General features: G+C 35.8%; 2 protein-coding genes across 2 annotated transcripts; one reads left to right on the forward strand and one right to left on the reverse strand.

Moving 5' to 3' along the window:
- Positions 1-534: 534 nt before the first annotated feature.
- On the forward strand, positions 535-1,841 carry LOC120201753 (RING-H2 finger protein ATL54-like). Its single transcript, XM_039202292.1, has one exon. It carries the CDS (start codon positions 599-601, stop codon positions 1,652-1,654), a length of 1,056 nt encoding a protein of 351 aa, XP_039058223.1. The 5' UTR covers positions 535-598; the 3' UTR covers positions 1,655-1,841.
- Positions 1,842-10,874: 9,033 nt separating this feature from the next.
- Positions 10,875-12,617, reverse strand: LOC120201754 (transcription factor bHLH96-like). The gene is made up of 3 exons (XM_039202293.1): positions 11,891-12,617; positions 11,168-11,578; positions 10,875-11,087 (listed from the first exon to the last, which is right to left on the reverse strand). The coding sequence occupies exons 1-3, from the start codon at positions 12,401-12,403 to the stop codon at positions 10,992-10,994; spliced, it is 1,020 nt and encodes a 339-aa protein (XP_039058224.1). The 5' UTR covers positions 12,404-12,617; the 3' UTR covers positions 10,875-10,991.
- Positions 12,618-14,945: the final 2,328 nt, after the last annotated feature.

Genomic DNA, 14,945 nt, shown 5'->3' on the forward strand with positions numbered 1-14,945 from the left:
ATAAAATTTTATATTTCTGGCATCTATAATATTCAAACTTGGAACCTCAAAAAGAAAAATAACAATTATTTTACAACTAAAATCGTTTGATTATGTACATATTCTTTAGGCAATACGTAGTAAAAGTGTATTGTATTTATATGGAAATAAAACGAGTCAAGACTGTAATACGTAGCTTTTCTAACATGGTAAAATAAAGGGTTTAATCATGATTTCAGTCCCTACACTCTTTGATATTTTGAAATTTAATTCAATTACTTTTACTTTTAGAAATTTGACCCCTCTACCTGACGGATTTAAAAATTAATATCTAATCCATAACAATATTCATAGATTTCTTAAATTTTAATACGCGGTAATTTAATAATCATATATTTAATTTAAAAATAAAACTTCAATTAATACCGATTGGTAAACACAACCAAACACATCCCATACATGTAAATCTGTCTTTACTCTTCACTAAACCTTGAAAGAGACATGTTAATTGATTTTCTTCATTTCTACTCTTCAGATCCAAAAAAAAAGAAGAAGTTTAGAGGTAATTAGAGCCTTCATTTCTTTCATCTTTTTTCTCCAATTATCTCGTCATATAGCAATGAAAACCAGAAGGCTTTTCCCGGCCTTGACCGAAACAAACGAAACCATAGGCTGCCCTGATTTCTGTGGCCCTGCCTGCCCGTACAACTGTTACCCTTACCCTGACTACTATTACCTGCCGCCACCTCCGCCACCGCCTCCTCCCTTCTCGGTGGAAAACCATCACATCTTACCTTATGTGATCGTCTTTGTTTCAGTGGTGGCCGGTCTCATCCTTCTTATCGGCTACTACGTCGTTATAGTGAAGTCATGTTTTGGTTGGTGGCGCTGGAGGAATAACAGGCAGTCACCAACTCAAACTGATACTTGGGAACAAGAGTTGCTCGATGAGAATAGAGTGGATCATCCTATTTGGTTCATCACAACCGTTGGTTTGCAACAATCGATCATAAATTCGATCACTGTTTGTAAGTACAAGAAGGGTGAGGGATTGATCGATGGGACGGAATGTTCAGTGTGTTTGAATGAGTTCCAAGAAGATGAGAGGGTGAGGTTGTTGCCTAAATGCAACCATGCGTTTCACATTTCGTGTATCGATACTTGGCTGAGGGCTCACACTAACTGTCCTTTGTGCCGAGCACAAATCGTCTTCGATGCCTTGTGTGGTACTCCAGCGGATCAAGATTCTGCTAATGTGAATGTAATTGTTGATAATCAGATGGGAAGTTCTGAGAATGTAGGGATCAATGAAGGCAGAGCTGAAAGTGATTTAGCAGAGGCTAATGACCAAAGGGTTTCCAAGGATTGCATTGGAAGAAGCCATGTTGAGGCTAACGAGATAACACAGATCAAAAGGTGCGTTTCCATGGATTCTTCTTCATCAGCTGCAAGTTTGTTTCTGGGAATTCAAGAGGATGTTGAAAACCTAGATTCAGGCATCAGTGCAACCAAAGAGGAGGTGAAGTGGAGCGAGTTTAGGGTAATGGAAAATTCCTCCATTTCCCAGCACCTTCGTTTAAGCCCGGTTCCAATGAAAAGATCGTTCTCGTGTGGTGGGAGGTTTTTCTCGTCATCCAAACTTTACCGGAGCATGAACCCAATTCTTCCGGTGTAAACCCTTCTACTGTTTTAGATATAGTTTTGGTTTAAAGTGTGCGGTATTTGTAAAAACAGATAAATTGTATGCATGGAAGCTGAAGCCATATGATGATGGTGAAGAGAAAATCGAATAAATTTGATGTACATGCGAGAACACATTACGTTGTTAAACATAAGCTGATCTTCGGTTTTGTTAAGTTGAATTGGTGAAGTTCAATCATTGCATGTAAAATGGAGATTCTAATCATTCATTTGGTCATAACTCATGTTTTACAAGTTATGAAAAAGAAACTACAACGGGTTGCTTGAAACCGGCTACCAAAAACAGTGGATTTGATGAGCAGACAAAAGCTTTGCCTACTTTAGGTGGGTTGGGTTTTGATGGCCATATTGATCGAAAGCCCTGCCAGTTTTTGGGTTCATATAGTCGCAGCCTTAAAGATGTGATTGTCCGCCCCAATCTGCTTTTTATTTAATTAAGACATTATCACTTTTATTTAATTTTCTCACTTTTTCTTACTAAAGATATTTTAAAAAACATTTAAAAGTTGATAAGGTGAGTGACCAGATCTTAATTAAATAAAACGAACATGATCATATTTTAATTAAATAAAAACGAAATTGACCAAATGTTACTTTTTTTTTAATTCAGTGAAAAAATATACAAAATTTAAATGAAAATGACCAATCATGTAATTTACCTTTTCTAAAAAAGAATTCAAGTTTGAACCAAGACTGAAAGATAATCAAGAATTTTTGGATAATTTATTTTATAAATATATTTAAAAATCTTTTATATTTATAAATTTTATGCTTTCTAAATTTTATTTATTTATTTTAAATTTTTATATTGCTTTTATTTTTTAATTTTTATAAATATTTTAATACTCTCGTTATTTTCAAAATTTTAATAATTTCTTAAATAAAACTTAATAAACTTGTAAACTTTTAATTGAAATCAATTATAATTTTTTTAATTGGTCAAAAAATCAACTATACCCTTAAACTCGATAAAAAAAATTAATTATTTCGTTTGTCATGTTATTTTTTTATATGTATGCTACATCAACGAAATGGATCGTCACATTAATACCGTTAACGGCTACATCGATGTCATAACAGTCAACTCCAATCAAAGAATAAAATTGATATAATTAAAAAAATATATGATATACCTAAGCCATTTTTTTAAGAAATTGAGCCTATTTAAGGAGAATCTATTATATGAACATATCCAATTATATCATCAATTATTTTCACCTCATATTTGAAAAGTCTTGTTCTCTTTATTCACCTCTATCCGTTTTCAACTGAAGAAAATGCTGGGAAATTTTTATCTGAAACGTTTAACCACAAACATTTCTTCTAGTATTTATACCGCGGAAAAATCTTATAATTACTGCTGAAACAAAAGGATAAAGGAAGAGAAAGTAAAACGAGGAGCAGAAGCATGGGTCAACGAATCCAGAAAAATGAAAATGTTGGCCTGCAGAAGAATGACATTTTTGCTGCAAAACTTTTAAACAATTACTTCTCCCTGGGATTCTCACTTGAATTATTTGCATAAATTTTCATTCGAGCCTTTGCCTTTTTGTGATTGATCGGACATAATTCAATATTATTTGATTTTGAATGTCCTTTTTCTTAATTGATGATCTCTATCGACATTTTCATTCCCGTTTTTATTTTCTTAGATTTATCGACTCATGTTTCTGTTCTTGATCTGAATTTTTTCAGCATTTTCTTAAGTTGAAAGATGTTAAAGATGAAGAATCTAGAGGTGAAAAATGATGATAATATGTGAGGTGGTGGGAAGGGATCATATAACAAAACTGCAAGTACACCAAAAACACATCGAAATTGATGTAATATGACAACAAACGCATTTAGTATAAAATCGAGCAATGCCAACGGAGAGAGAAAACCATGGTCAAAGTCAAACTTAATAAGTTGGATACAAAAGACAAACATTTGGATCGACTTGCATAATCCATACCGGAAAAACAAAACATTTTCGATCCTAGCAAGATCTTTTGTTTGCGTATGAGATTCATGGAGTTATTATCGTCTTTCAGTGTGACTTGAAAGTTCCAGTGTTGTTTGTTGCCGAAATAACACTATTTATAATGATATCTTTTCACAGACAACCAAGCATGCGTACTGCATTGCTATTTTAAAACTATAATGTTCCATCACTGAAAGATCTCCCCAAGCATGCATACTACAAGTTGAAAGACGATTTCTTTTTCAAACGCAAGTGTGTGTGGATGAATATATTCTTAAATTCACGAGGCAACTGATCATTGGATTACCAGAAACAAGGGAGTCAAACACTATCCTTATATTCGATATGGGATGATTTCTTTAAAATCCTTCTTCATTTTAATCATTGATTTGTTCAAAATTTAATAGTCTTCACTGATAATATTTAAGAACATACGTCTCCGCGAATAGTTTGATGTTTACACGACGGAGACTCACTGTAAAGTGGGCACATCATAATGCTTTTAGTGACGCATCTTTACTGTTGAAGCTAAATGTAGGTCATATATTTCGGTAGCTATTCTCATTTCTTAAATTATTACAGGCGTAGAAAATGAAAAAGCTGAGAGGAATATGTACTCCTCATTTCTATTAAAGAAGGTGTTCTTATTGTATATTCAAAGTCACAATCATTTGTACTAAGAAACTTCTTCGATCTTTCCTACAACTCTATCCTTCTATACAGCTGATAAAAGAATCTTCTATCACTCAAAACTTTCGAAAACCCCTTTTCCCATGACCCTGCTATTGTCTGCTTCTTTCAAATAAAGGCATTTTAACGCTTCATTGATATTGATTTTTTAATTAGTACTGAGAAATATTTTCAATCATTTAATAATAAACGTTCAAACATCTCTACGTACATCGTGCTCGAACTCGAGACCTCTAACTTGGGTTCATTGATATTGCTAAAAACAGAAGAAACACACCTGGAAAAAAAAGCAGCATTATACGGGCAACATATCATGCAAGTTCTAAAAAACCAAGTTCAACATTCCGTCCAATGCATTTGAGGTACTTTAGGCGTATGGCTTCCAGAGCATGATCATCTCCAACATTAAAATAATCCATTGGGTGTTATTCAATTATTATCCTCAAAACAGAAGAAACACAAATGGGAAAAAAGCGACATTATATGGGCAACATATCATGCAAGTTCTAAAAGCCAAGTTCAACATTCCGTCCAATGCATTTGAGGTACTTTAGGCGTATGGCTTCCAGAGCATGATCATCTCCAACATTAAAATAATCCATTGGGTGCTATTAAATTATTATCCTCAAAACAGAAGAAACACAAATGGGGAAAAAAAGCTACATTCTGTGGGTAACAAAAAGCAGCCTCCTTTACTTATTTTCCACACAATCGAGCAATTCTATCACAAAAGGGGTTAATAATCAATAATTTTATAATATAATGGAGGAAGGTAATCATCAAAAACAGCTGTAAAATGATTAAGAAAAGTAAGACCATTTAGCATGGAGTTCACATTACACAGTCAAAAAGTGTTGGGATAATTCTAAAGATGGTAAAGAGAGCAACACTAAAAAATATAGCTTCGAATGATGCATCACTTACTATCCTTCATATAATTGTTGAAATGATCCTTAATGTACATTTATGCAAGGTTTAATACATGCGTTCGTTATTTATACATGTTGAAAATAATAGTTTGTTTTTAATTATTATTTTTTGTTGAATTATGCAAGGGATAATTACAACATTTAATCATTGTACTTTAGGGTATTTACAAGATTAGTCCTTAGGTTTCAACTATAAATACCCTAGCTCATTTAGCTTCAAAACCATCCCAAAGCATTCTAGCTTTCTTCCAATACTAGAGAGAATTTAGAGAGTTTCTTTAGAGTTGTTTTCTCCTTTTTATCAAGAGAGAATTATCATTGTTTTCTCCTTGATAGATCGAGAGAGGTTGTAATTCCTATTTTCTCATAGTGAAATTCTTCTACCGTTGCCCGTGGTTTTTACCCTAAATTTTTAGGGGTTTTCTACGTAAATTTTGTGTCTCTTTTATCTTAATTTTTATTTTCTCAAATTATCAGTTGCGATTTTGCTCTATCCGATAGCCGTCTTTCGTAACAATTGGTATCCGAGCCAGATTTGAGTGTGTAATATCTGCTTATTATCTTTGTGGTTGCCACCAAAAGGTGGATCCTCCAACATAAGAAAATAAGAAGGTATTACCCATTCTTTGAGGTTCTAGAGAACTATTCACGATAGTGAAATAGTGGGAGCTATCAATAATAGAAGCTATGGAAACAAAATTTGACATTGAAAAGTTCATTGGGAGAAATTTCTCATTGTGGATATTAAAGATGAAGGCCATCCTAAGGAAAGACGGGTGTCTAGCGGCTATCAATGAAAGGCCGATGGATTTCGCAGATGACATCAAATGGAACGAGATGGACGGGAATACTATGGCAAACTTTCATCTAGCATTAGCAGATGAAGTATTGTCAAGCATCAAGGAGAAAAAGACAGCTAAGGAGATATGGGATCATCTCACCAAATTGTACGAGGCCACATCGTTGCACAATAAAATTTTCCTTAAGAGGAAATTGTACACTCTCCGTATGCCAGAATCTATTTCAGTGACGGAGCACTTAAATACACTGAACACCTTATTTTCTCAGCTTACATCCTTAAGCTGTAAAATAGGAGAACAAGAACGTGCTGAACTTCTACTTCAAAGTCTATTGGATTCGTATGATCAACTCATCATCAACTTGACAAACAGTAATGTCACCAGTCTAGTCTTCGATGACGTTGCAGCTGCTGTCCTACAAAAAGAAAATCGGCGCAAGAACAAGGAAGACAAACAAGTAAATCTGCAACAAGCAGAAGCGTTGACAATGATGAGAGGGAGATCAACAGAACATGGTCAAAGCAGCAGTCATAAACATGGTAGATCGAAGTCGAGGAGCAAGAAGAATTTAAAGTGCTACCACTGTGGAAAGAAGGGTCACTTGAAGAAGGATTGTTGGAGTCTCAATAAAAACTCCAATCCATAAGGCAATACCGCAAACACTTCAGTTGATGGAGATGTTCTATGCTGTGAAGCGTCAACCACCGTGGAAGGTAGAAAGAAATATGCAGATATATGGCTCATTGATTCAGGAGCAACATATCACATGACCTCAAGAAGAGAATGGTTCCATCATTATGAACCTGTCTCAGGAGGATCTGTGTATAGTTGCAATGATCATGCCTTAGAGATTATTAGCATGGAAACCATCAAGTTGAAGAAGTATGATGGAATAATTAAAGTTGTTCGAGATGTGCGGCACGTGAAAGACATGAAGAAAAATTTATTATCCTACGGATTGTTGGATAATAATGCAAGCAAGATTGAAACACGTAAAGGAATCATGAAGGTGTTCCGTGGAGCGCTTGTGGTGCTGAAAGGCGAAAAGATAGCAGCAAACTTATACATGCTGAAGGGAGAGACTTTGCTAGAAGCAGAAGCCTCTGTTGCCTCATATAGTTCAGATTCTGCAATGTTATGGCATCAGAAACTTGGACACATGTCAGAACAAGGAATGAAAGTCCTTGTGGAACAAAACCTACTTTCAGGCTTAACAAAGGTAACACTTCCTTTGTGTGGCCATTGCATAACAAGTAAGCAGCACCGGTTGAAATTCAACAAATCAAATTCTAGAGGCAAAAGTGTTCTAGAATTGGTTCACTCTGACGTATGGCAAGCACCAGTTACATCCCTAGGTGGAGCAAAATACTTTGTCTCATTTATTGATGACTACTCCAGGAGATGTTGGGTGTACCCTATCAAGAAGAAGTCAGACGTATTTTCAACTTTCAAAAACTTCAAGGCGCAGGTGGAACTTGATTCTGGAAATAAGATCAAGTGTTTCAGAACAGATAATGGAGGGGAATACACAAGTGAAGAATTTGATGACTTTTGCAGGAAAGAAGGTATCAAAAGACAGTTCACAGTGGCGAACACTCCTCAACAAAATGGAGTGGCAGAGTGGATGAACATAACCTTGTTAGAAAGAACAAGAGCAATGTTGAGGGACGCAGGCCTAGAAAAATCATTCTGGGCAGAAGCAGTCAATACCGCCTGTTATTTGGTGAATCGAGCTTCATCAACTGCAATAGAGCTGAAGACACCAATGGAGATGTGGACTGGTAAACCAACTGATTATTCAAACCTCCATGTATTTGGAAGTATTGTGTACGTGATGTACAACGCCCAAGAAATTTCAAAGATGGATCCAAAATCCAGAAAATGCAAATTCTTGGGGTATGATGATGGAGTAAAGGGGTATCGCTTGTGGGATCCCACTGCCCGCAAAGTGATCATTAGTAGGGAATTTATCTTTGTAGAAGATAAGCTACAAAGAAAAGAAGACGATGACATCGCTGAAAAGTCAGAGACTACACAGATACATGTGGAAAATGAGGTTGAACAAGGAGATTCTTCTGAAGCAGAACCAGCACATGATGAACAAGAACCAGAGAGTTCTGAACCTCCAACAACTCGTCAATCAGATCATGTTAGAAGACGTCCCAATTGACACTCAGATTATGTTATAGAAGGTAATATTGCATACTGCCTTTTAACAGAGGTCGGTGAGCCATCAACATATCAGGAGGCAATAAACAGCTCAGATGCTTCAATGTGGATGATGGCGATGCAAGAAGAAATTGAAGCTCTTCATAAAAATTATACATGGGACCTTGTGCCACTACCACAAGGAAGGAAACCAATTGGTAACAAATGGGTCTTCAAAATCAAGCGAAATGGTGACGATCAAGTGGAGAGGTATCGTGCAAGACTGGTGGTCAAAGGATATGCTCAAAATAAATGTATTGATTTTAATGAAATCTTTTCTCCTGTGGTTCGACTAACAACAGTTCGAGTAGTCTTGGCAATGTGTGCTACATTGAACTTACATCTAGAGCAGCTAGATGTTAAAACAGCTTTTCTTCATGGAAATCTTGAAGAAGAGATTTGCATGCTCCAGCCTGAAGGTTTTGAAGAAAAAGAAAAGAAGAACTTGGTTTGTAGGTTGAAAAAATCTCTGTACAGTCTAAAGAAGGCGCCGAGGTGTTGGTATAAGAGATTTGATTCATTCATTATGTGCCTTGGATACAACAGACTTAATGCAGACCCTTGTGCTTATTTCAAGAGGTCTGGTGATAACAATTTTGTTATATTACTGTTGTATGTGGATGACATGTTGGTTGCAGGACCCAACAAAGATCATATTGAAGAATTTGAAATGAAGGACTTAGGATCAGCAAACAAGATTCTAGGGATACAAATTCACCGAGACAGAAGTAATAGGAAGATTTGGCTTTCACAAAAGAATTGCTTGAAGAAAATCTTATCACGATTTAGCATGCAAGATTGTAAGCCAATTTCTACCCCTCTTCCTATTAACTTCAAATTATCCTCCAGTACGAGTCCTAGCGGTGAAGAAGAGAGGATGGATATGTCTTGAGTATCATATGCATCAGCAGTGGGAAATTTAATGTTCGCTATGATATGCATAAGACCAGACATTGCACAAGCAGTGGGAGTGGTTAGTCGGTACATGGCGAATCCAGGCAAAGAGCATTGGAATACAGTGAAGAGGATCTTGAGATACATCAAAGGAACCTCAAATGTTGCATTATGTTACGGAGGATCAAACTTACTAATAAATGGTTATGTAGATTCTGACTATGCAGGGGATTTGGATAAAAGCAAATCTACTACAAGATATGTGTTCAAAGTTGCTGGTGGAGCTGTAAGCTGGGTTTCAAAATTGCAGTCAGTTATGGCTACGTCTACAACAGAGGCAGAATATGTAGCAGCTACACAAGCCAGTAAAGAAGCAATTTGGTTGAAGATACTATTGGAGGAGCTTGGGCACAATCAAGAGTATGTCTCTTTGTTTTGTGACAAAGCGCCTTGCATCTAGCAAGGAATCCAACATTTCATTCAAGGACAAAGTACATACGAGTTCATTACCATTTCATTCATGAAAAGGTTGAAGAATGGACAATAGATATGCAGAAGATTCATACCAAAGACAACATAGCAGATTTTATGACGAAGGCGATCAACGCTGATAAATTTACTTGGTGTTGATTCTCTTGTGGCCTGACAGAAATATAAGCAACATAAAGGTACAAGTTAGAAAGAATGGTGTGAAGATATGATTGTTCCAATCAAATCTTCAAGTGGGAGATTGTTGAAAATAATAGTCATAGCAGCCGGTGGCTGCTTTTGTTTTTAATTATTATTTTTTGTTGAATTATGCAAGGGATAATTACAACATTTAATCATTGTAATTTAGGGTATTTACAATATTAGTCCTTAGGTTTCAACTATAAATACCCTAGCTCATTTAGCTTCAAAATCATCCCAAAGCATTCTAGCTTTCTTCCAATACTAGAGAGAATTTAGAGAGTTTCTTGAGGGTTGTTTTCTCCTTTTTATCAAGAGATAATTATCATTGTTTTCTCTTTGGTAGATCGAGAGAGGTTGTAATTCCTATTTTCTCATAGTGAAATTCTTCTACCGTTGCCCGTGGTTTTTACCCTAAATTTTTAGGGTTTTCCACGTAAATTTTGTGTCTCTTTTATCTTCATTTTTATTTTCTCAAATTATCAATTGCGATTTTGCTATATCCAATAGCCGTCTTTCGTAACAATACATTAATCCATTTTCTTTTGTTTGGGGGGGGGGAAGAAAGCATGTATTCTTTCTGTTGTTTCCATGAAGGAGCAGGGCAACGAAGTACACTGTTACAGCGATGTCGAAACATAAGAAATGTCATAAATTTGCATAAAGACCATACATGAGGACCTTACATTATTACTGGTATAAATTTTGAATCTTGAATTTATTATCTTAATTTATCGGGTCAAATATATCCTAGCTTTTACGGTACTTTGAACTGTACAAAAAGTTAATCTTGTCAAAAGAAGCCGGCCGGAAGATATGGGCGTCTCTCTCTTTAAGTGTCTTAATTATTTGATCTTTTTATTTTTATGAGACGCAAAGTAACATAATTCTGTCTAATTCTCTGCACTGTAGCTGATGGGGCACAGTTTTGTGAAACGTTTTCTGTATTTACCAAATTGGTAATAATAAGACACTCTGATTTATCCATGGCCACATTACATTAGGGAAAATATTGTACTCGCTACACTGTATGTTCTTCGGAATACATGAAGGAAATATATGAAAAGTTTCATGGTTGCAACAAATTAGATAACAAATAACATTGGAGTCCCTTCCTGATGAGTTACAGCAGGACAAAAAACATAGGCTTTATATGTCTCAGCTAAAAGTAGCTTCTTCTTGGATTCTGCGCAGCATTTGATTAACGGCAGCTGCAATTTCATCCACAGTGTTCAGATGGCACCCTTCCTCAACCTGTCCAGATTAATAATAAAATGATGATGAAATTGGACAAATGTTTTTGTTAAATGATTGGCCGGTATTGTGCTTATTACCTTGACACTGATTGAATACAAAACCATTTCATCGACGGTCGAGACATTGAGGTGGAGAACGGTGAGGCACAGGCTTTGCAACCCTGCAACCAGTTTCAAGAGTTGTCTGGGTCGTTTCTTGGAGAGTATCTTTAGGTTTGCATGTGTCTCAGCCATGGTCACTTCGATATCCACCACGCTTTCGGCAGCGGACGTAGGCTGATCAGCCGCCATGGACGACGGTGAATTGTTGCACTGAGACGTCGCACGAGTTGAGAATTGTGGAAAGGTCAAAAACTCGGCAAAGGGCGAAAGATTGCCGTTGTGTTCTGGCTGTTGAGTGGTCCTCTTATGAGCCCCCGTGGTCTGTAAGAGCTGCTCTAATTCCTTCACGAAATTAATGGCTCCGCCAATTATCGAAGCTTGATCACCCTGAAAATGGGTCATGCATAAGTCTTAGTGCTATATATATATATATATAATTTTGTTGTCTGATAAAGAAAGATTCATAGCTGACCTAGTCTAATAATCTAAAATGGTTTCCATGACTCATCAAAGTCAGGAGTTTCTTAACTTTTCTCAGCCAATGCCTTTCACGGTTCAGAAGCAATAATGGTTATAATATGTTAATAATCGAAGAGACAGATTAGGGTTATTTAAGCTTGTTTTAAAGGTTAATTATTACTTCATTAATTAAAATTATCAAAGAAAAAGTGAAAAAGAGAGAGAGAGATAAAAACTGACCCTTTGAACATAAGAAGGTGGCATCAAAGCTCTGATCGCAGCCAGGTACTCATTCATTTGTTTCCGGCGATTGCGTTCCACGGCAATATGAGTCATTCTCTGGGTCTCTAGATCTTCTTTGTTCTTGCTGCTCCTAGTGCGACGACGTTTTCGTCTTGCGGAGTTGGTCGTCGCCGTCGTAGTGTAAGCTGGTGGGGGTTCCATCGGAGCTTGGAAAGCAGCAGCTGCAGAGGCCGGGAGAGACTGGTCAACAGTGCAAGCTTCGGGGGAAGAATAGTAAGGATCCCATAGCTCATTTGCATGTTGTTGCATGACTGAAGTAGAGGAGGAGTCCCAATTTGCATGGAGATGATGCTCCTCTTGTTGTTCTAAGTTGCTTTCAAGAATTGCAGCAAGAGCTTTATCTTCTTCTTGGAAGCAAAAATCATAACCCCAAGCTCCTCCTCCGGGAAATTGGTCCTTGAAACCATAAGTAAATCGATCTGGAGGGTAAACCACAGCTTCTAATGCCATGTTTTGCAGGAACCTAGGTCCTTATTACGCTTGCAGTCTCTCTTCTTAAGTTCAAGCTCTTGTTTCTCACAGTCACACACACAGAGGGAATCTCGTGTAATTTGTAAGACCTGAAACCTGAGAATTGAGAGAGAGATAGGTGTTCCCTACAAAGAAACCCAAAATGAGAGAAAGAAGGAAGATCCCAAAGCACTACACATTCAAAACACCAAACAAAGTCCCCCTTTTATTATCTTCCCTTCCCCCATGAAAGAAAGTTGATGACCTTTTTAAAAGATGTTTAATCCTTGAAAAAACAAAAGCTACAGTATGTTGCACGTGAGATTACATTGCAGATCAGTTGCTGAACCAGAGAGAGATTCTCTGAGGCTGTTGGAGAGAGAAAGACCAACATTATTGTTTCAAGATAAAGAGATTTTTGTAACAAAAATGGTAAACTAGATCAAATCACACATTATTTATCAAAATAAATCTAAAACACAGAGGACTGATGCTTTCGACTTTCAACTAAAACACATCTTGAGAAAATTTATGGAAGTGTTTTTGTCTAAAAATTCGTTTGGAATGTAAAATCAATAGCAAACATCTTATTTTCAGTTAAAAATCTATGTTTAAAAATTGACTATTAACTTAAACGAGAAACTTAAAAAATAATAATTTTACGTTTAAAAAGCTCGTTAAAGAAACATCCTCAAACCAAACCAATAATTATATTTTTTGTGAATAATACCACATTAAAGGTTTTTTATATATTATCAGGAAAAAGAAAAACATCGGGAAATTAAGGGAAAACAAGTGGGCCCAAACTCCAAATAGAGGGTACATCTAAAATCGTGAAAAGGGTATCAAATTTTGTCTTGTCCCTGGCCAACCTCATTAAAATAAATAATTAAAAAAGCCTGTTTGGTCTTTGGACTAATTAGAACAGATAAACTTGACCCGAATTCAATTACTCGAATTCATTTATTTGACTCAATACTCAATATTACATCATGATCAAATTTTATTCGAAACTCGAACCATACTTGATCTTAATCATACCCAATTTAAAATTTAGCTAACTCAATATGGACCCATATCTAATTTGACCATAATCAAAACAAATTGAATCGAAATTAACTAGAACCAAAAGCAGTCGAATTAAAATTAACCCGAACAAAAAACAATCCGAATAAAAAATAACCCAAACTGAAAGTAATTCGAACCAAATTTAACTCGAACTAAAAGTAAACCGAACCAAAAGTAATCCAAACCCGAAATTAATTCGAACAAAAAATCTATATATACTTGATTAAAGTTATAACCAAATTAAGCCTAAATGATAAGATTAACAAACAATAAAACATATTTTTTTATAAGAATATATCAATAATTCTATATATACTTGATTACACTCATAAAAAATTCAACCTGAATTGATATGATCCAAAGGTTGACACAAATCGAAAATCAATTGATCTGATATTGACCAGATTCAATAATCAACTGATCCGATATGAATCTGACACTAAATCTAATCAATTTGATATTAATTCGACCAAAAAGTCAACCGATCTAATATTGATCCGAACCGAAAAATAATTGATCCGATAATCACCCGACCCTAAAACTGACCCACCTAAAAATTGACACGATCCTATACCCGACCTGACTTGATCTATCATGCATCCGAACTAAATCCGAACCAGATTCGACCCGACCCGAATAAAATTAAACCAAATATAATCTAGACCTGAAATGATATGACCAAAAATGATCCGACTCAATCCCGATTCGAATGACGTGTTAGCCACCTCTCGGACTAATTAGCTTTGTAAACTATTCGTTTTTGGTAAATTGTCCAAAGGAAGAGAGGTGGGTAATTAGAAATGAGTGTGGTTTTCATTAGATAATAATGGGTCGGACACTAAACCGAGAAAGATGACAAAAAGTTGAAGATAAACCAGAGATTCTGATGAAAGATCTATTAAAGCTGAGGAAACACAGCTTAGTTTCTCTTTTTGTTCATAAAATAATTTTCTTATGTGAAGAGGAGGAATCCATGTGACCATACAAAGAACCACTCTACCGTCACCTGAGGCCAAGACTGTGTTCCTCCTCCACCCTCTCCCTTCCCCAAAAATTCTCTACTTCCAAACGTTTAGGTTATACAACTAATTATATGAACTGTGTCCCATTAAATATTTAATTTTTTAAATGCATGGTTTGATAAAATTATCAACATTTTCTGATCATTCATGTTAAGTTTTACCTGTGTCAGGACACCAGAGGAAAGTTCAAAAGGATGCAATTACTATTAGGTATTAATTAACTCTGTTGGAGTAACGAAAATTTTAATCTTTTAGAGGTATATAATTAAGTGCAATTAGAACACAATCACTGATTAAAATTAATAAATATTTATAAAACTAGGTAGGTAGGCACATCAATTTCGACAAGACATTAATTCTTTATGGTTTCTTTCCCCTCTTTGCATTGGGTTCTTATTCCATGGAGTATTGTTAACACAGTAACAATATCCTATTGTTCTAATGTCGGAATT

The sequence above is a fragment of the Hibiscus syriacus genome, unplaced genomic scaffold, assembly GCF_006381635.1.
Source record: "Hibiscus syriacus cultivar Baekdansim isolate YM2019G1 unplaced genomic scaffold, ASM638163v2 tig00008007_pilon, whole genome shotgun sequence".
Lineage (NCBI taxonomy): Eukaryota > Viridiplantae > Streptophyta > Magnoliopsida > Malvales > Malvaceae > Hibiscus > Hibiscus syriacus.